This window comes from Trichoderma camerunense (assembly GCF_050948025.1).
Source record: "Trichoderma camerunense strain CBS 138272 chromosome Unknown V8C40scaffold_5, whole genome shotgun sequence".
Classification (NCBI taxonomy): Eukaryota; Fungi; Ascomycota; class Sordariomycetes; order Hypocreales; family Hypocreaceae; genus Trichoderma; species Trichoderma camerunense.
Window position 1 is genome coordinate 1350715 of NW_028145365.1, and position 16845 is coordinate 1367559.

General features: G+C 50.3%; 6 protein-coding genes across 6 annotated transcripts; 3 read left to right on the forward strand and 3 right to left on the reverse strand.

Moving 5' to 3' along the window:
* The first annotated feature begins 185 nt into the window (after window positions 1-185).
* V8C40DRAFT_239395 (anaphase promoting complex subunit 5) lies at window positions 186-3260 on the forward strand. Its single transcript, XM_083214630.1, has 3 exons — window positions 186-1236; window positions 1313-1406; window positions 1471-3260. Exons 1-3 carry the CDS (start codon window positions 480-482, stop codon window positions 3059-3061), a joined length of 2442 nt encoding a protein of 813 aa, XP_083075680.1. The 5' UTR covers window positions 186-479; the 3' UTR covers window positions 3062-3260.
* On the reverse strand, window positions 3176-7047 carry V8C40DRAFT_239398 (ANTH domain-containing protein). The gene is made up of 5 exons (XM_083214631.1): window positions 6767-7047; window positions 6545-6685; window positions 5991-6472; window positions 3524-5937; window positions 3176-3443 (listed from the first exon to the last, which is right to left on the reverse strand). The coding sequence occupies exons 1-5, from the start codon at window positions 6796-6798 to the stop codon at window positions 3357-3359; spliced, it is 3156 nt and encodes a 1051-aa protein (XP_083075681.1). The 5' UTR covers window positions 6799-7047; the 3' UTR covers window positions 3176-3356.
* A 375-nt stretch (window positions 7048-7422) lies between these two features.
* Window positions 7423-8872, reverse strand: V8C40DRAFT_239400 (60S ribosomal protein eL21). Its single transcript, XM_083214632.1, has 4 exons — window positions 8701-8872; window positions 8566-8633; window positions 8459-8506; window positions 7423-8390 (listed from the first exon to the last, which is right to left on the reverse strand). The coding sequence occupies exons 1-4, from the start codon at window positions 8734-8736 to the stop codon at window positions 8060-8062; spliced, it is 483 nt and encodes a 160-aa protein (XP_083075682.1). The 5' UTR covers window positions 8737-8872; the 3' UTR covers window positions 7423-8059.
* A 143-nt stretch (window positions 8873-9015) lies between these two features.
* Window positions 9016-9999, forward strand: V8C40DRAFT_239403 (40S ribosomal protein uS4). The gene is made up of 4 exons (XM_083214633.1): window positions 9016-9061; window positions 9122-9187; window positions 9270-9368; window positions 9432-9999. The coding sequence occupies exons 2-4, from the start codon at window positions 9123-9125 to the stop codon at window positions 9841-9843; spliced, it is 576 nt and encodes a 191-aa protein (XP_083075683.1). The 5' UTR covers window positions 9016-9061; window position 9122; the 3' UTR covers window positions 9844-9999.
* A 58-nt stretch (window positions 10000-10057) lies between these two features.
* Window positions 10058-11715, reverse strand: V8C40DRAFT_177383 (mRNA splicing protein SLU7). The gene has a single exon (XM_083211685.1). The coding sequence runs from the start codon at window positions 11571-11573 to the stop codon at window positions 10176-10178; it is 1398 nt and encodes a 465-aa protein (XP_083075684.1). The 5' UTR covers window positions 11574-11715; the 3' UTR covers window positions 10058-10175.
* Window positions 11716-11842: 127 nt separating this feature from the next.
* On the forward strand, window positions 11843-16843 carry V8C40DRAFT_177538 (DNA-directed DNA polymerase). The gene is made up of 2 exons (XM_083211687.1): window positions 11843-12157; window positions 12214-16843. Exons 1-2 carry the CDS (start codon window positions 11923-11925, stop codon window positions 16782-16784), a joined length of 4806 nt encoding a protein of 1601 aa, XP_083075685.1. The 5' UTR covers window positions 11843-11922; the 3' UTR covers window positions 16785-16843.
* The last annotated feature ends 2 nt before the right edge of the window (window positions 16844-16845 follow it).

Here is a 16845-nt window from a genome sequence, read left to right on the forward strand (position 1 = left end):
GGAGTTGTACAATATTTGGCCATGATTCTCCGAGAAAATCCCGGCATCATTCACGAAATGCTTCTTCCTCCCGATCTGGTATGTACTGCCACCCACGATCTGAGAAAGGTTATATTTGGATTAGGTAAGCTGTTTTTGAACCTCCAAGATACCTCAGTAGCGCTTTACTCCCTCCAACGCGTCCAGCTATCTTATCCAAGGTACTACCTCTAATACTTCATATCACGTCAAATATACTTGGCTTCCCCGACATGAAAGCGTCAATAAGAAATTGACCGGAGGCGCTTCTTGATCTATTGTTCTCCGCATTGCTCCCTTGTCCAACCTTCACGCAAAGTCTCACACGCTAAGCTGCCAGCTAGCTGTAATATGGAAAAGCATTGAGCTTTCCGGGCTGGGCTTTACAATCACGATTCCACCTGCTGGTAGTCGCAGGATTCCCAGTATTCTATTCCAGACCGGGTGTCTCAAGATTCACCATGTCGCGATATCTCACGCCGGCCAAGGTTGGCCTTCTTGTCCTCGTTGAGCTCTACGTTGAAGAGGCGATCCCCAGCGATGCAGTCGTGCCTGTCCTGTCATTCATTGCGTCTCATATGATAGGCTACGATCCCAACGGCCCTTCTACAAGCCAAGCGGCGAGATGGACAAAGGCTGAACGCGCCGTCAGTCTGGTGGTCTCGATTAAAGACTTTGAAAAGCTTCTTAGCAGCTATCCATTGTTGATGGGCTTACCCGGGAAGAGACTATGGGACCAATTTCTCAATAATCTGTGGGGGATTGATTCGCTTCACGCACTTGAAGATTTCTTCGCAAATCTTTCGTCAATGTTTCCCAAATCAAAGGAGGAGCTTCGAAAAGAAGGCCTAGATCCTGACGCACCCGAGCTGGGCGTCAAGCTCTCTCACAACTCTCCTCTTGGTGCTTTCATCCGCAGAGCTCGCCTTGAATACCAACGTCTTCAGTTCCATGACTGTGCCGAGCTATGGAAGGATTTTGTCCGCTATCGACAGCCGACATCTCACTACCAGAAACGGAAGAACCCGGACTTTAGCAGATACAGCTTCGACAATGTGTTGCTGCGTGGCGAGCTGGAGGATTGGGATGTCGACAAGGTTGCGGGCTTGGCATCAGTAGCATATGGCGACATGTTGGCGGGTGATCGCACCGGAACACTTCCCGTCAGCTTAGAAGACGTTGAAAATCTACTAGACTTTCAAATTGAGCAGATGCAGAGTAAGGCTGCCAACAACATGGAGACCAATTCTCCTGATCCATCGCCATATGTTTTTGCTGACGGTTTAATACGCAGAGTACGGCAACAGGATACCTTTGGAGATTCGGCACCAGTTTCACGACCTCCTTAACGATACCTTCCTGATCCCAAGTCTTACACACTATATCACGTAAGCCTGTGCTCTGTCTATTTGCTCTTTGTCTTCTGATGGCGTGCTAAAAATACGTGTTCAGCTTCCTTGATGCTTGGAGAGCTGGAGATTATCCGACTGCATTCGAGTTTCTACACCGTTATTTCGATTACACAATGCAGCATCGTGATCGTCTCTTTTACCAGTACGCTCTGATGAATTTGGCTGTTTTGCAAGCCGACTTTGGCTGTTATAAGGAAGCCATGACGGCGATGCTTGAGACAGTAACCGTGGCGAGGGAAAACCGCGATATGACTTGCCTCAACTTCTCCCTAAATTGGTTATTCCACTTTGGACAGGCACATCCAGAGCTCATTCGTGGTCTACAATCAGATAACCTGCTCGGTACGGGGAAAGAAACGCTGGCCTTCCTCCGAGTCAAGGCCAGAGAATCTGGGATGTGGACTCTCTGGAGTTCTGTGCTGCTAAGCGAGGCAAAACTCTGCCTTATCAACGGCGACAGCATCGCGACCGCCCTTGAACACATGGTAAGAAGCTCGCAGATTATCGTGGAAAAGAATATGAAAGGCATGTTTGGGGCGCACCTCAGCTTGTACTCGTCGCTCTGGGGTAGGCTCGGCCTAGGCCATCTAGCCGCCGTCTCGTGTGAGATCTTTTTACGTTGTCACACCTACCATTCCATGTTCGATGACGAGCTCAAGATACTCAGCCGGTTCTGTCTAGCGCTTCTCGACCAGGGGAAATATCGCGAGGCCATGGAAGTTCTTGACAACGTCGACGAAAACTCGTTGCGCTCATGGAAGCCTAGCCAGTATTGGTATAAATACAGGGGGATTATACGACTCAAAAGGGACTTACATCATGGTAACTTGGATGGAGCAGAGCAGCTCTTGGATCAGTTTCTCCAATCCAAGGGCGACGACTTCGAACCCGACCTGGCCTTTGTGATTGACACCGCACATATAGACTACTTGACACGCCGTGGAGACCTATCATCAGCCTCTGAAAAAGTAGACAAGATGATATCGGAGCTTCAAGATGAGAATAGGGACATATGCCTGCGTGTCAAGGCACTTCTTATCAAAGTTTCGCTTCTAGATCGATGTGGACGGTCTCAGCGTGCATTTTCGGTTGCTCTCCGAGCGGCAAACTTGTGTTCACGGGCGAGGCTGATGTCTCTGCTCTGGGCGTCAATCGGCGCCATAGCTAATATACTGGTATCCATGGGGGAATTCGAAGCCGCCACACAGCTTCTCACTGCTGCATTACCGCGCAGTCTAGAATGCGAATCTCCAGCCCTCGCAGCGAAACTATATGCATACCTCGCTGATGCTAATATGGGACTAGCAGGCCAGTCCCAAGACGAAACCAGAGCTAGTGAAGATGGAGAGGCCCCAAAACGGGACCGGGAAAGCAGGGGAAGTGAAGCAACAAAAGCAGCTATCCAACGACGCGATGAATATTTAAATAGGGCGGCGATGGCGGTCCAAAGGGCATTTGACGAGTACTCCAGCATTGAAGATATCAACAGCCAATGTGAGATGATGGCGAAGAAGGCCGTAATCATGAAAGTACTGGGGGATATGGCCTTGGCTGCAGATTACGCCGCAGCATATGTTGGGCTCAAGAAGAAGGCCGAGTCACTGAGTTTACAGAGGGGGGAAACTGGATAACATCCTGAGGAGCGGAACGGAGGTTGACTAGCCATGCGCGAGGGAAACTGTAGCATGTGCATCAAGACACCTTGTCACCAAATAATCTTACCCTGAGGATACAATCTGAGCATGGGAAAAGTAAACCATTAATAGGACGCATCTTCTATGGATAAAAACATGACGAAATACACAGTAATATCACCAAAATGACTAGGCCGTGAAAGCAACGATCAGGATATCAGGACTACATTGGTAAATGTTGTTATGTTCAAGAAGCTCGCAGACAGAGAAGAAGAAAAGAGGGAACAGCCTTCTATTCCTCTTGGTAGGAAATCTTCCGCATTTCGCCGAGACGGTGTCTTGCTGAAGCAAGCGCGTTTTCCAGTTGCAAAATCTCCACCTGTGATGGTAAAAGTGAAAAGTCACTCCGGTCAGCTCATGTTCATCAGTGTTTAGAGATAGAAACAATTGTCGGCTTACCTGTTGCTCCATCTCGCGAACCTTGAACTCATGTGCTCCAAGCTTGGAGTAGTCTACCTGGTCCTCCTCTTGGCTTCGCTCACGAATCATGCTCTGGACTTGGCGCACCAGCGATCGGCATGCTGCTCCAACAGCCTTGCTAGCTTGCTCCAGATGATCCTGGCTCTTGGACATGAAGCCGGCCTTGACTCGGCTAGCTGCCACCAACTGCGCCGTAGACGCTGCGACGTCGTTGGATGCGACAATCAGCTGCTCTGGGCTGTTGCGGTTGGACAGGACTCCGTCCGCTGTCTCGATGAGCGTATTGGTTGACGAAGCTACTGCCTTCGCCGCCGAGATGAGACCCTCGGTCCACCTGTTGTTCTTCTTGTAAAAGGCTGTTCGCGATGATGAGCCTCGCCCGGCTTGCACAATCTCCTGCTGTGTCGCCGTTGCCGCGCGAATGAGCTCCGCGATGGCCGTTGTGATGGCTGTAGCAGCATCCAAGATTGAGTCGTGCACCTTGACCTCGTACGAAGTGTATCCATCACGAGGCTTGTTCTTCAGCTTAGCAAGGCGAGCCGCCGCCGCCGCAATGGCGTCAGCCGCTTTGCTCAACTCGGAGTCGACCAGGTCTCCCAAGTCTCCCTTGTTGTTCATCAACTTGCCAAAGCCAGGAGCGAGGCCCTCGACCAGCTTGTTGAGCTTCTGCAGCTTCATCTGCACATCGTTGTTGCTGTTGATGACAACGTCTGTCTTTTGCAGTGGCTCCATGCCTTCCAAGCGGAAGCTCTGTAAGCCCCTGAAAAACTGCACGGTAGATTGGGCCGATTGCCTTGCGCCTTGCATCAGCGCGTCGGTCTTTTTGTCATCCGTCGCTAGGCGCACCACACCCTTTGTATTGCTGCACACATCGGCAACAGCTCCGGAGAAGACATTGATGGCCTTGATCAACTCTGAGTGTGTGCTGTTAGGTCCATCAGCGATGAAGTTGTTGAAAGCAGTGGCAAACTCCATTGCGCTTCCAGACGCCTTCTCAATCTGAGAGAGGACATATGTTGGCGACGCATTCTGGTTACCGGCTTGCATGGACGAATCCAACTCGTAAAGAGCGTCATCCACTCGCGCGACACCGGCCTGCAGCACTGAATCAATAATGTCGTTAATCTTATCCAAGTTGGATAAGATCAATGCGTCGATTTGTCCGTCCAAAGCATGATCTGTCTCTCCCTGGTTCTGCTTCAGCTCGTTCAACTCAATGAGGGTCTGATCCATTCCTGCTTTGTACACCTCAAGCTCTTCTTCTTTGTCGCGCAGGAGCTGTTCGAGATCGGAATCGCCATCTCGGATTTTGCTCTGAGCCTCCTCCAAGGCCCGGGACTTAATCCGCAGTGCCTCTTCCAAGTCACTCATCTCACGGTTGTACTTGGAGAGCATTGTGGATAGCTCGTTGCCCTTGCTACGCTCAAGATTGTCGGCCCGATCTTGCGCCAAGCGGAGCTCTCGTTTGAGCTTCTCTACCTCATCCTTGCTGCTTCCGCTGGCCCGATCCTTGTCGTGAAGAGCTCGGTCACGCTCTCGGATCATATCAGCTAGCTCAAGATTCTTCGTCTTGATCTCTCGCTCCAACTTTTCGCGCTTCTCAATGGCTTCCTGGGCGCTTGCGGCCTTGAGCTGTACTGCCTTGAACTTTTGCAGGAGATCCAGGTGCTCGTGTCGAAGCTGAGAGTATAGCTTCGCGAGGGACTCATACTTTGATCTCCAAGTGTTGACTTGCTCTTGCAGCGCTTTGATCTGGTCATCCTTGCTACTCATCTGGTGTCCATAGCTGTTTTGAATTTGCATCAGCTCGCCTTCCAGAGCCTTGACACGTTGATCGTATTGCTGTAGCATCAGCTGGTCACGCTCGTATTGCGCCCGTGCGTTAAGGTTCTCCCGCTCGAGTTCGGCCAGGCGACCTTGCGTCTGCCATTGCGCTTGTTGCGCAAGAAGCGCCTCCTGTTCTCGCTGCTGCTGTTCCATCAAACGCCGCTGTTGCTCTTCGAACTCGCGCTGGGCCTGCTGCTGCGCCTGTTGCTGCGCCAAAAGAGCAGCCCTCTGTCGCTCTTCAAGAACTCGCTGTTGCTCTTCGTATTCACGGTTTTGACGATCCAGTTCACCCTTCCAAAATTCGGAAATCTCATCTGGCTCCTCCGACTTGGGGGCTGGCGCAGGAGATGGCTGGCGCTCGATTTCTTGCTTTGGTCTAGCGGGCAAGGCCGGGGCATCATCATCGGTAGCAAGGAGGTTCGGCGGATCTTGCGGCAGTTTGGGGATTGTGATGAGACTTGTCAGGTATCGAAGGTTGGAACATTCGTAGTAGAATTTGACCAAGCGATAATGCTGAGCGTCGTATCGTTGACGAAGGGGCTGCAGTGCATCATCGTCACCAGTGACTATTACGGCTCAGGTCAGTACTCATTCTCTGCAGGTGGGAGTCTTGACTCACTGGAGTGCATGGCGCGCAGCATGCTGGTAATGAACTTGTAAATGCCGTAGCTCTCCTGAACCAGGGGCACCAGAGCTGCAATTCGACACTCATTGTTTCCAACATTTCTAAAATGCGAAAAGATCAATTTCTGAAACTGCTCTATCTTGTCTTGCAGCACCATCAAGTCAGAAATGGTCTCATATCCCTCGTTCGGGTCGTTGATGGCCTTAAGACTGAGGTACTCCTCATACTCAAAAGTGCCGTTGAACTCTGGGTGCTGTTGGTGAAAAGACAGCTTCGCAAGGAGGTAGTATACGTATTCGCGAATCAATGGTCCGTATCCTCGAACTCCTTCTCCGCTCATTCCGCGGTTCAGGGAATCAATCCACGAACGGTTGGCCATTGCTTCCTTCAAAGCCGAAGGATGGCCTTCCTGCAGAACTTTGTGGACAGTGATCAGAGCTTTGAATGTCTGGACTTCGTCGGCAAGAATGGGTTGGCTGCATGGAGATGGGGCGTCGTAATCAGCACAAGCTACTGCAAACAAACCAGAGCGTCCCAAGGCAACTTACACCTTCATGGCTGCCCAGAAGGGCTGCGAGGTCCGGTGATCCCACGTATAGACGATACATGCTCGCACATGTTTGCGCTTGGGAGAGATTTCATCGGGGTTGGTAGCCTTCTTGATGCTAACGGCAAGCTCCTGGTCGGTCCTAGTTGGTGCAACAGACAGAGATAAGCAAGTGTCGTCTTGAACAGTTAGATACAAATCTAGGGGAACGGGCTTGACAAACTTGGTATGCTCGGTGGTGCGTATGGAAGCCATGGTGGGCGTAATACAGCTCAAAGAGCTCGGCGGCGGAGCTTGGATAGGAGGCACACGATGGAGCAGTCGCAAGAGCTCGCACCCAAGGCGCTGGAGGTTAAAGAACAGGGACCGGTGAGGCTGTAATTTGCAGTGCTTCCGGAGAGCCGAACTGCCCCTGATCAAAAAGATTATGGCCCAATCTGCAGCACACAGAGAGGCAGAACTATGGCCAGTTCGGAATGGAGGGAAGACGAATGCGATTGAAGCTGCGGACAGGCGAGCATCGTCACCATGTGGGGCTTAGCGGGCCATTAATTACCTGGGCGACGCGGTCTTAATATTAATCCGATTTCTTTCAAGAAGCATCAGGAGGTTGAGCCTTTGTGCAGCAAAATTACATAATCTTGTCATGAGATTATACTTGCTTTATTCCTCCAGGGTAATTAATTACCTGGGTACCTAGTAGTATCATGGATCAGATCAGTGTGAGAGCTGATCATCAGAGGAGGGGGATCTGTAGTTTGGTTGGAGGCAACAGATTTGTAGTTCGGTGCGGGACTAGAGTGCGCAAACATTGTGGAATTTAGACCAGCCCTCGTGTAAACGGCGATGATGGTAAAACATTACATAGTATCAAATGTATATCCTTCAGCTCACTTGTAATAAAACTGTCATTGTAACAGTCTATTGGTGCATATGGCCTGCAATTGGAAAACAGCATTGGAACAATACAGCCCAATTGGCATGCCATCCACATGACCTACCCCATGAAAGGTAATGATGGCTTTGAACAAGTTTCCATTGCGAGCTCGCGGATCAAGCTGTTCACACAGGGAACAAATGAAAATACCCATAATTGAGTCGGCAAAGAGTGACTGCTCGGATGAGTAGACGTTATGCTTTACTTAGACAGCCAGTGTCGAGCCCACTGTTATCCCGAGTTCACAATTCGAGCTTGAGAGATATTAAATTGCCATATGATCACCATGTCTATTAGGTTGTGTCTTCAACATCAGTCCCCAATGCATCCAAAAACCAGCCAGTCACCACGGAATCAACGGGAGACACTGCACAATCTGTACAAGGTATTTGGATACTCGACTCTTCCAAGAGGAGTATTCACGGAGAATGAATGCACTCTTTCTCGATGTCATATTGTCTCATTTGCTATGAACATCAAATAAAAAAAATGCAGACCTTGGTCACATGCTGAGTTCTTTTTCCATCCGAACGCAACACCCTAAGAAAAACCGAAGCAAGCACCACGCCGACCCTTCCTTTAAATAGTGGTTTCGTATGCCAGAGGGACAACAGTCTCAGGAGGGTTGTCAGTCAGAGAGACTGTGACGGCATCCCGGGGGAGAGCAGGCTGTCGCTTAACCTGGACGGTAACGCCATCGGCTCTGGCCTGCTTCTTGGCGGCCGCGTTCGCCTTGACTCGCTTGATGAAGTCCTCACGGGATCGAGAGGGCTGGATGTGCTCGATTCGGACGTTGATGCGCTTCTCGATGTAGCGGTGCTTGACCTTCTTGTAGATGATGATGCCGACGGCGCTCTTGGTGACGTTGTAGATAACGCCAGTCTTGCCGTGGTAGACCTTGTAGGGCATACTGCCAAGTGTGTTAGTTTCCTCTTGAATTTCGCAATGTCCAGACTCCCAAGCACAAGGTTTCCTTACCCCTTCTGGACAGCACCGTTGGCCTTGATGTCGACAATGTCACCGACGCTGGGCAATTGTTAGCTGGCTTGATTTCGTGCGCCAGAGATTTCTCGGACTGCACTCACTGGTACACCTTCAGGTAGGTGTTCAGGGCGATCATGCCCTTTTGGCGGAAGTCCCTGCTGAAGGCATACTGCAAACCCGTTAGCAACAGCGTCTTCTTCAACATCACCACTCCATCACAGATAGGATAGACCAACTCGGGTGCCCGCTCGCTTTCCGTAAGAGTGACCCATCGCGCCTGATTACCGTCGATATTTCGTTCGAGGATTGACGAGAATGGAGTTGAAGCTTTGCTAATTTGGCGTGGTGAAATTACGCACGGCGTGTGGAAGCGAATATGCTTAGATAATCCACTTAATTTTTTTTTTCCGCCGTGGTGATAGGGCAGGCTTGTGCGATTTGGTGGAAATGGCACATGTAGCCCGGCTTAGGGCTCGCTGCGGGCGGTCACGTGGGTGAATTTCGGCGCCAAATTTCCTATCCACACAACCTAGATGATTTTCGAGATCACCTGCGCAAAAGTTCACCAGTAGCCACCAACTCCAGGAAGCAAGTCAAGTGAGTCTTGAGAAATCTCAATTCTGACGATCCAAGTCATAATCTCTGACTATTATACAGAATGGCCCCTCGTGCGCATTCCAAGACCTCGCGTGTCCCTCGTCGACCCTTCGAGTCTGCTCGTCTGTCAGTATTCACCGGCCACTGAACTTAGAGCATGGCTCTGTTCAAGTCGATTGTGACAAGGAAACTGACATGTTTTCATCAGGGACTCGGAGCTGAAGCTCGTCGGTGAATATGGCCTGCGCAACAAGCGTGAGGTCTGGCGAGTCGGTTTGACTCTGTCCAAGATCCGTCGTGCTGCCCGGTAAGTTTTTGTTGCCGTAGCCACCTCGAAGCGTTTTTCAAACTAATGGTCGATTCCTTGCAGTCAGCTTCTTACCCTCGACGAGAAGGACCCCAAGCGACTTTTCGAAGGCAATGCCCTGATTCGCCGTCTCGTCCGTGTCGGTGTCCTCGACGAGTCTCGCATGAAGCTCGATTACGTGCTCGCCCTGAAGATTGAGGATTTCTTGGAGCGCCGCCTGCAGACCTGCGTCTACAAGCTCGGCCTTGCCAAGTCCATCCACCACGCCCGTGTTCTGATCCGCCAGCGCCACATCCGCGTCGGCAAGCAGATCGTCAATGTTCCCTCTTTCATTGTCCGTCTCGACTCCCAGAAGCACATTGACTTCGCCTTGACCTCACCATTCGGCAGCGGCCGTGCTGGTCGTGTCCGCAGAAAGAAGGCCAAGGCCGCCGAGAAGGGCGAGGATGGCGAGGAGGAGGAGGATGACGAGTAATTGCATCACATATTGTGCTAATGACTCTCCTACATAAGAAGCTGGTGGTGACTGAAGGATATCACAAGCAGGGGAAAAAAGGTTTCTCTTCCTAGCTTTCGGCGTTGGCCAAAGGATACAATGGAATGATTTGAAAAAAAAAACATGAAAACGTAATTACCACAGGGATTTGACATGCCGTTCGTGAAAATGGAATCCCACGTCTGCTGTGAATGAAGTACATTTTGATGTCCGTAAAATGTCTGGCGAGGGTATTGGTTTTGTAAAGAAATATGTATATGCCAGAAGATCGCTAACAATGATGATTAAGTTTATGTACAAAGTGATGTCCTTCAGCTTAAGAGCTCGTCTGTGCCTAGCAATTTTGCCATCGGATCCTGGGCAACGGTTCTCTTTCGGCGGTACTCATCCATTTCGGCTTCCGAGACCCCATTCATCATCTCTGCCTGAGTACGCTTCTTGGTCTTGACGCTTTCGGTCGTTGATTCTGGTTCAGGCTCTTCTTTCTCCGTAGGCACCGGTTCAGCCTCCTGATCCAATGCAGGAGCACCAAATCGCTGACGCTCGGCAGCCTCCCATGCTTCTTTGCCTTCTTCGCCAGTGCAATAACTGTTCTTGATGAACGAGTGACAGCATGCATAGCCCCATTTGAAATTTGACCACCAGCTGCCCCAGACAGATGTATGGTTGTTGATCAGGGTATCCTCCACGTATTTTGATTTTGCGCTCCTGAGAGGGGCTCCCTTGATAAGACCTGCCTCATCGTACTCAACAAACGTTTCAGATTCCGCAATGGCCATATTGCGCAGTGCGGCCGGCATTGCTTTATGCCCATCGCTCCCGTACTTGTCCAAGAGTTTTTGTTCCCGCTCCATGCGCTTCTGCTCTGCCTCTTCCGCTTGCTTCTTACGGTAGAAGGCACCGGCCGTTGGATTGGCTTGCAAGTGTTGTGATGTATCACCGCTTTTCTCTTGTGCTTCCCACGCATACCTTTGCGCCTTTTCGAAGTCACCAGCATCACCAGAGGATCTCATGAAGCCTTCTTCTGCAAATAAATCGGCTGCTTTGTCTGCCGTTGCGCCTGAATTGACGAGTGCTCTGGTTTTGGGGTCATACTTTGCAGATTCCAAGTCAAGATTGAGGAGATACTTGGCAGTGTCTTCTCGTATTCTAAGTTGTCTGGTTGCCGTGCTTTGATGCTTGCTCATGTCGTTTTCTTCAGCATATTTATCGCCGTCATCCTTCTCGTCGTCATCGTCGCCATCGGTGGTTTTTTTGGCTTGTTTTCGTAGATCCTCCATTTGGTTGTAGTCGTCGATTACTTTGCGGTATTCTCTAGCATCGTACCCGTTCCAGCGATCTCGCTTTGCATCCCACCCAAGGTTGACATCTTGGATAATTTCGTCTGCCTGAATATCCTTGCCCGTCCACTTGGCACCCTTTGCTCGTGGTCGGCTCAGACAGTCTTTGGCTTTATGTGTCATTGAACCGCAGTTTTCGCAGGCACCTTTTCGGTACTTTGTCGCGGCTGGTCCAGCCTTCTTCCCACGATCGTACCATTGCGACTTTTCATTCTTCTCTTCGCGACGCTGATGCTTGAGGTAATCATTGTCATCACCTTCTTCGCCGGCATAAAATGGCCGTTTGCTAATGAAAGATGGGATGTAAATGTTCTCCTCCTTGGAGGCGGCGCCTGTTTCCGATTTTCGAGGCGGCGGCGGCGGCGGCATGGTTCTTGAGAGAGCGGGATGATATGAAGGTAAAGCCGATTCTTTTTTGCAAGATCCAAGGTGCAACGGAAGGGAGCGGGATGATATGTGTGATGTATCGACTTTGTGAAGAAACGGGACAAGCTCAGAAAGGTTGAGATCTTGGTCGCGAAACAAGCATCTCGAATGTCAGTAAAGCGGATTGATATGCCATTATCAGCACGTGATCACGCGCTTGAGAACCCCCACCAATGACGCGAGTTGACACGCCTCTTTCATGAGCTTGTGATAATCGCGAAGCAATGCAATCGTTCACTCTCCGGCTGTTCTCGAGTCAAGCGTAGTCCTATGGATCTGTTCGCTGAGAAGAATGGGCTTGTTCCGCCTCCGTCTGAATTGTATTGATCATTACCAAGCGCTACCAAGTAGGCATGATCCGCCACTTCGCAATGACACCCAGGAAGCCCCGCCCTTGAATGTTACCAGAGTTCCCGTTATTCGGATATTTGGTTCAACAGATTTCGGCCAGAAGGTTTGCGCTCATGTGCACGGAGTATTCCCTTATCTATATGTGGAATACGGTGGCGACTTGAATCAAGATATAGGTGAGTTATGCAGTGTGGCACCCGCCTACCTTGTTGCTAAAAGATGCCGTCTATAGTTGGGGCGTTTATATACCGCCTACACCTCTCCATAGATCATGCGCTGGGCATAAGTTACCGACGCGATCAATATGGAGACAAGGTGAAGTATGTTGCGCGGATCACACTGGTGAAAGGAATACCGTTCTATGGGTACTCTGTCGGCTATAAGCCCTTCCTCAAGATCTACATGTTCAATCCTCTTGTGATGACACGGTTGGCGGATCTACTTCAGCAAGGCGTTATCTTGAAGCGAAAGTTTCAGCCCTACGAGGCACATCTCCAGTATCTTCTCCAGTTCATGGTCGACTACAACCTATATGGATGTGATTACATCGAATCGTCGCAAACGTATTTCAGATTTCCAGTTCCTGCACACGATGCGAATAGTCCCACGTCTTCACATTCCTGGAATGAGCACACTGTTCCTGTTGCGTTCATCACGAATGAACTCACACTCCCGCGAGAAAGTTATTGTTCGATTGAAGTCGATATCGCTGCCCAAAGTATCGCCAACAGAGGAAAGGTCCAGGAGCGACGACTTCACCATGACTTTACCGAGTTTATAAATCCCCCAGCCGGGGATTTAAAGCTTGTCTCTAGTATGGCTGGACTTTGGAAGGCCGAGGCTCGAAGGCGCCAACGCCAAATTCCATCCGGCCAGACGCTTGCCCAGCATTTCGGATCTTCTTTTCCACGAGAGGCCCTAGTGTCGATGTCGGCGGCGGACTCTCGATTATCCCAACTGCAGGCTTGGATGCATGAAGAAGAGTATCGCCAAAAGGTAGATTTCTTGATTTCCAAAGAAAGAGAGCAATGCGACGAGTCAGAGTTAAGCCTAGATACCTTTTTGAAACCGTTACTCCAGGAAAGCTCCATTAAAACAGCGTTACAGTCTGTTGAAGATCTCTACCCTTCTAATATATTGCCTATACTTGGGCTCTCTCCCAGTGCAGCACAGGCAAACAAGGATCCTAGTAGCAGTATCGAGGTTGATGAAGCGAAACTCCAGCTATCTCAGCTAGATGAAGATGACCTTCTCGCAGCGGATTCGGATGCATCCGATTTAGAACAATTAGAACAAGAGATTGGAAAGGAGCATGGGGATGAACCAATGAAAAATATCGATCACTTGTCGCTTAACCCCAGGAGGGTGGAATTCGGCAAAAAGCCCGAAACTGTGGGATTCAACATGCGGATCCTAGGGGTTGTTGAAAGCGGTTTTTCAACTGGCCAGATCACACGAATCCCCGTACCATCTAGGCTTGTTGAAGCAGCGCAGCGCAACCAGCTTACCCATAAACGTGGTGGAAGAGCTGTGACTAGTCAAGGGATCAAAGCAGTCAACAAACGGACGGCATCGTGGCCACCGAACGATAACTTCACCAAAAAGGCTAAACATAGTTCTGCATCCCCGGAGAAATCTTCGTCCCTTTTAAGAGGCGCAGATGAACCAAGCTTTCTTTACCAACCACAACCTTTGTCTCAATCTACCAGCATTCCCCGGTCATCGCAGCGCAATTTCAAGGAGGAGAGATCCAAAGCTGTTGGCCACGTTGTGACTTATGCTATCCCTCCACCCTCTGCTGCCGATGTTACCTGGAATAGCGAACATGGCCTACCAGAAGTCATATACCAGGATGCCTTCTATAGCAATGAGAAAGACCTTTCATTGCGACGGCGGGAATATGCCGGTAAGGAGTTTCAGCTCATCAGTGATACCCTACCATTCCTACCCGAGTTTGACCCAACCGGCAATTCTTCACAAGTCTGGAGCCAAAATGCCGAGACAGGGCTCTCCCAGAAAGTTCGCATGAGGCACGAAGACCAGCGATTGAAGAAGCTCTGCTCGTGGAGAAGCTGGGAGATTGCGCAACCCCCTCCTTCGTACGAAGAAGTTGCCGGGTGGCTGATTCAGAATGATGCCGCCGGCGTCGTAACGACCAAACCAAGATTAAGCCGGCCATGGCTCTCTCAAATAGACGGACCAACGCCAAAATCCAAGTATGACTTTAAGTATAGCCAAAAACAGCCCTCGTCGGCTGTACCGCATGAGGCTCAATACATGAGCACAATGAGCCTCGAAATCCATGTAAATACAAGAGGGAACTTCGTCCCCAATCCTGAGGAGGACGAGATTCAGTGCATTTTTTGGCATTGGAAAGACGATGAGGCAATGGGTAACGCTGCACGTGAACTCCAAGGATCGTCCAAATCTGGGATCGTTGTTCTCTCCCGCGACGATGTTCTAGCTAGCCAAGTGAGAAACGTGGTGCCTGATGAAGTCATTCAAGAGCCATCAGAGTTGGATCTACTTAATCGAATGGTTGAGATTGTCAGATTTTATGACCCAGATATACTAACTGGTTACGAAGTCCACGGGGGCTCATGGGGCTACCTAATTGAACGGGGAAGGCTAAAGTATGATTACGACCTTTGCAATGAATTTTCCAGGATGAAGGCACAGTCAAAAGGCCGTTTTGGAAAGGATAGCGATCAATGGGGCTTCAATACGACCTCGACGATTCGGGTAACGGGAAGGCACATGATCAATATATGGAGAGCCATGCGTGGTGAAGTAAATCTTCTCCAGTATACCATGGAAAATGTGGTGTGGCATCTTTTGCAGCGTCGAATACCACATTACTCGTGGAAGTCTCTCACGTCCTGGTATCGCAGCGGCAAAGTGCAGGACTTGACCAGGCTTCTGAAATACTATCGGACACGGACTAGACTGGACCTGGAGATTCTTGAATCCAACGAACTAATCTCGAGGACTAGCGAGCAGGCAAGGCTTCTTGGCGTCGACTTCTTCTCCGTGTTCTCCCGTGGCTCGCAGTTCAAGGTTGAATCTATCATGTTTAGGATTGCAAAGCCAGAGAACTTTATCCTAGTCTCTCCAAGTCGTAAGCAAGTTGGCCAACAGAATGCTCTCGAGTGCTTGCCATTGGTAATGGAGCCTCAGAGTGCCTTTTACAGCAGCCCTCTGCTTGTGCTTGATTTCCAAAGTCTGTACCCTAGCGTTATGATTGCGTATAATTATTGCTACTCGACTTTCTTGGGGCGCATCACGGATTGGCGCGGTAAGAGTAAGATGGGTTTTGCCGAGTATAAAAGACAAGATGGCCTATTGAGCTTGTTGGAAGATCACATCAATATCGCTCCAAATGGGATGATGTTTGTGAAACCCGAGGTTCGGAGATCTCTGCTCGCCAAGATGTTAACGGAAATCTTGGAGACGAGAATAATGGTCAAGAGCGGGATGAAGCAGGACAAAGATGATAAAGCTCTACAGCAGCTGTTGAACAACAGGCAGCTTGCCTTGAAGTTGCTCGCTAATGTCACCTATGGCTACACGTCGGCCTCGTTCTCGGGTCGGATGCCGTGCTCGGAAATTGCGGACAGCATTGTACAAACTGGCCGCGAGACGCTGGAGAGAGCTACTGCTTATATTCATTCGGTGGAGCGATGGGGCGCCGAGGTGGTGTATGGAGATACTGACAGTCTTTTCATCTACCTCAAAGGGCGATCAAGAGATGAAGCTTTTGTCATCGGACAAGAGATTGCCCAGGCCATCACAGAAAGGAACCCGAAACCAATCAAGCTCAAATTCGAAAAGGTCTACCACCCTTGCGTACTACTTGCCAAAAAACGCTATGTTGGGTACAAGTACGAGAGCAAGGATCAGGCGAAGCCCGAGTTTGACGCCAAAGGGATAGAAACTGTCCGCCGTGATGGGACTCCCGCGGAGCAGAAAATCGAAGAGAAGGCGCTGAGGCTCCTCTTTGAGACGGCGGACCTGAGCCAAGTCAAGGATTACTTTCAGAAGCAATGCGAAAAGATGATGCGTGGCAAAGTATCAATTCAAGACTTTTGCTTTGCCAAGGAAGTCCGTCTCGGTTCCTACGCTGAGAACGGCCTACCACCTGCAGGAGCAATGATTAGTGCAAGAAAGATGTTGCAAGATGCCAGAGCAGAGCCGCAGTATGGCGAACGAGTCCCGTATGTGGTAATCACTGGAGCACCAGGTGCTCGGCTCATCGATCGATGTGTCTCGCCGGAGGAGCTTCTCCGCAACCCTCACTGGCAGCTGGATGCAGACTACTACATCTCCAAGAACTTGATACCGCCACTGGAGCGCATATTTAACCTTGTTGGCGCCAACGTGAGGCAGTGGTACGACACGATGCCAAAGATACGGCGCATTCATCGGACCCAAGGGGCGGGACATAAGAAGCGGACGTTGGAGGCATACATGCAGTCGGTAAACTGCATGGTCTGCGGAAGGAAAATCGCCGGCACCACGGAGTCATCGCTGTGCCGCTTCTGCCTTGCCGGGATACCTGCCTCGCTGCTGGCGCTGCAATCGAGACTCACAGAAGCGGAGCGCAAATACGACGAGACACTACGTGTATGCCAAAGCTGTGAAGGGATCAGCCCTCTGCAAGAGGTCACATGCGATAGCCACGACTGCCCCGTGTTCTGGACTCGCACGAAGCTGAAGACCAAGATGCTTCACGAGCAAGCGGTGACGACACCCATGATCAACGAGTTGAATACCAAGATGGGAGGCGTTTCGCTGAATTGGTAGCATAGTCGCCCATGAACCCGAAGGATAATACACATATGCTGGTTCACTGACAGAAGCTGGC

Excerpts from the sequence above, each read along its gene's own strand:
- V8C40DRAFT_239395 (XM_083214630.1), top strand. The coding sequence starts at position 480 with ATGTCGCGATATCTCACGCCGGCCAAGGTTGGCCTTCTTGTCCTCGTT. Across the intron at positions 1,237-1,312 it reads TCAAATTGAGCAGATGCAGA|AGTACGGCAACAGGATACCT; the intron begins GTAAGGCTGCCA and ends TTTAATACGCAG. Across the intron at positions 1,407-1,470 it reads AGTCTTACACACTATATCAC|CTTCCTTGATGCTTGGAGAG; the intron begins GTAAGCCTGTGC and ends ATACGTGTTCAG.
- V8C40DRAFT_177383 (XM_083211685.1), bottom strand. The coding sequence starts at position 11,573 with ATGCCGCCGCCGCCGCCGCCTCGAAAATCGGAAACAGGCGCCGCCTCC.
- V8C40DRAFT_239400 (XM_083214632.1), bottom strand. The coding sequence starts at position 8,736 with ATGGGTCACTCTTACGGAAAGCGAGCGGGCACCCGA. Across the intron at positions 8,634-8,700 it reads GAAAGCGAGCGGGCACCCGA|TATGCCTTCAGCAGGGACTT; the intron begins GTTGGTCTATCC and ends ACGGGTTTGCAG. Across the intron at positions 8,507-8,565 it reads ACCTACCTGAAGGTGTACCA|CGTCGGTGACATTGTCGACA; the intron begins GTGAGTGCAGTC and ends ACAATTGCCCAG.
- V8C40DRAFT_239398 (XM_083214631.1), bottom strand. The coding sequence starts at position 6,798 with ATGGCTTCCATACGCACCACCGAGCATACCAA. Across the intron at positions 5,938-5,990 it reads GCTGCGCGCCATGCACTCCA|TCACTGGTGACGATGATGCA; the intron begins GTGAGTCAAGAC and ends GAGCCGTAATAG. Across the intron at positions 3,444-3,523 it reads TTCGCGAGATGGAGCAACAG|GTGGAGATTTTGCAACTGGA; the intron begins GTAAGCCGACAA and ends TTACCATCACAG.
- V8C40DRAFT_239403 (XM_083214633.1), top strand. The coding sequence starts at position 9,123 with ATGGCCCCTCGTGCGCATTCCAAGACCTCGCGTGTCCCTCGTCGACCC. Across the intron at positions 9,188-9,269 it reads CCCTTCGAGTCTGCTCGTCT|GGACTCGGAGCTGAAGCTCG; the intron begins GTCAGTATTCAC and ends TGTTTTCATCAG. Across the intron at positions 9,369-9,431 it reads AAGATCCGTCGTGCTGCCCG|TCAGCTTCTTACCCTCGACG; the intron begins GTAAGTTTTTGT and ends GATTCCTTGCAG.
- V8C40DRAFT_177538 (XM_083211687.1), top strand. The coding sequence starts at position 11,923 with ATGGGCTTGTTCCGCCTCCGTCTGAATTGTATTGATCATTACCAAGCG. Across the intron at positions 12,158-12,213 it reads CGACTTGAATCAAGATATAG|TTGGGGCGTTTATATACCGC; the intron begins GTGAGTTATGCA and ends TGCCGTCTATAG.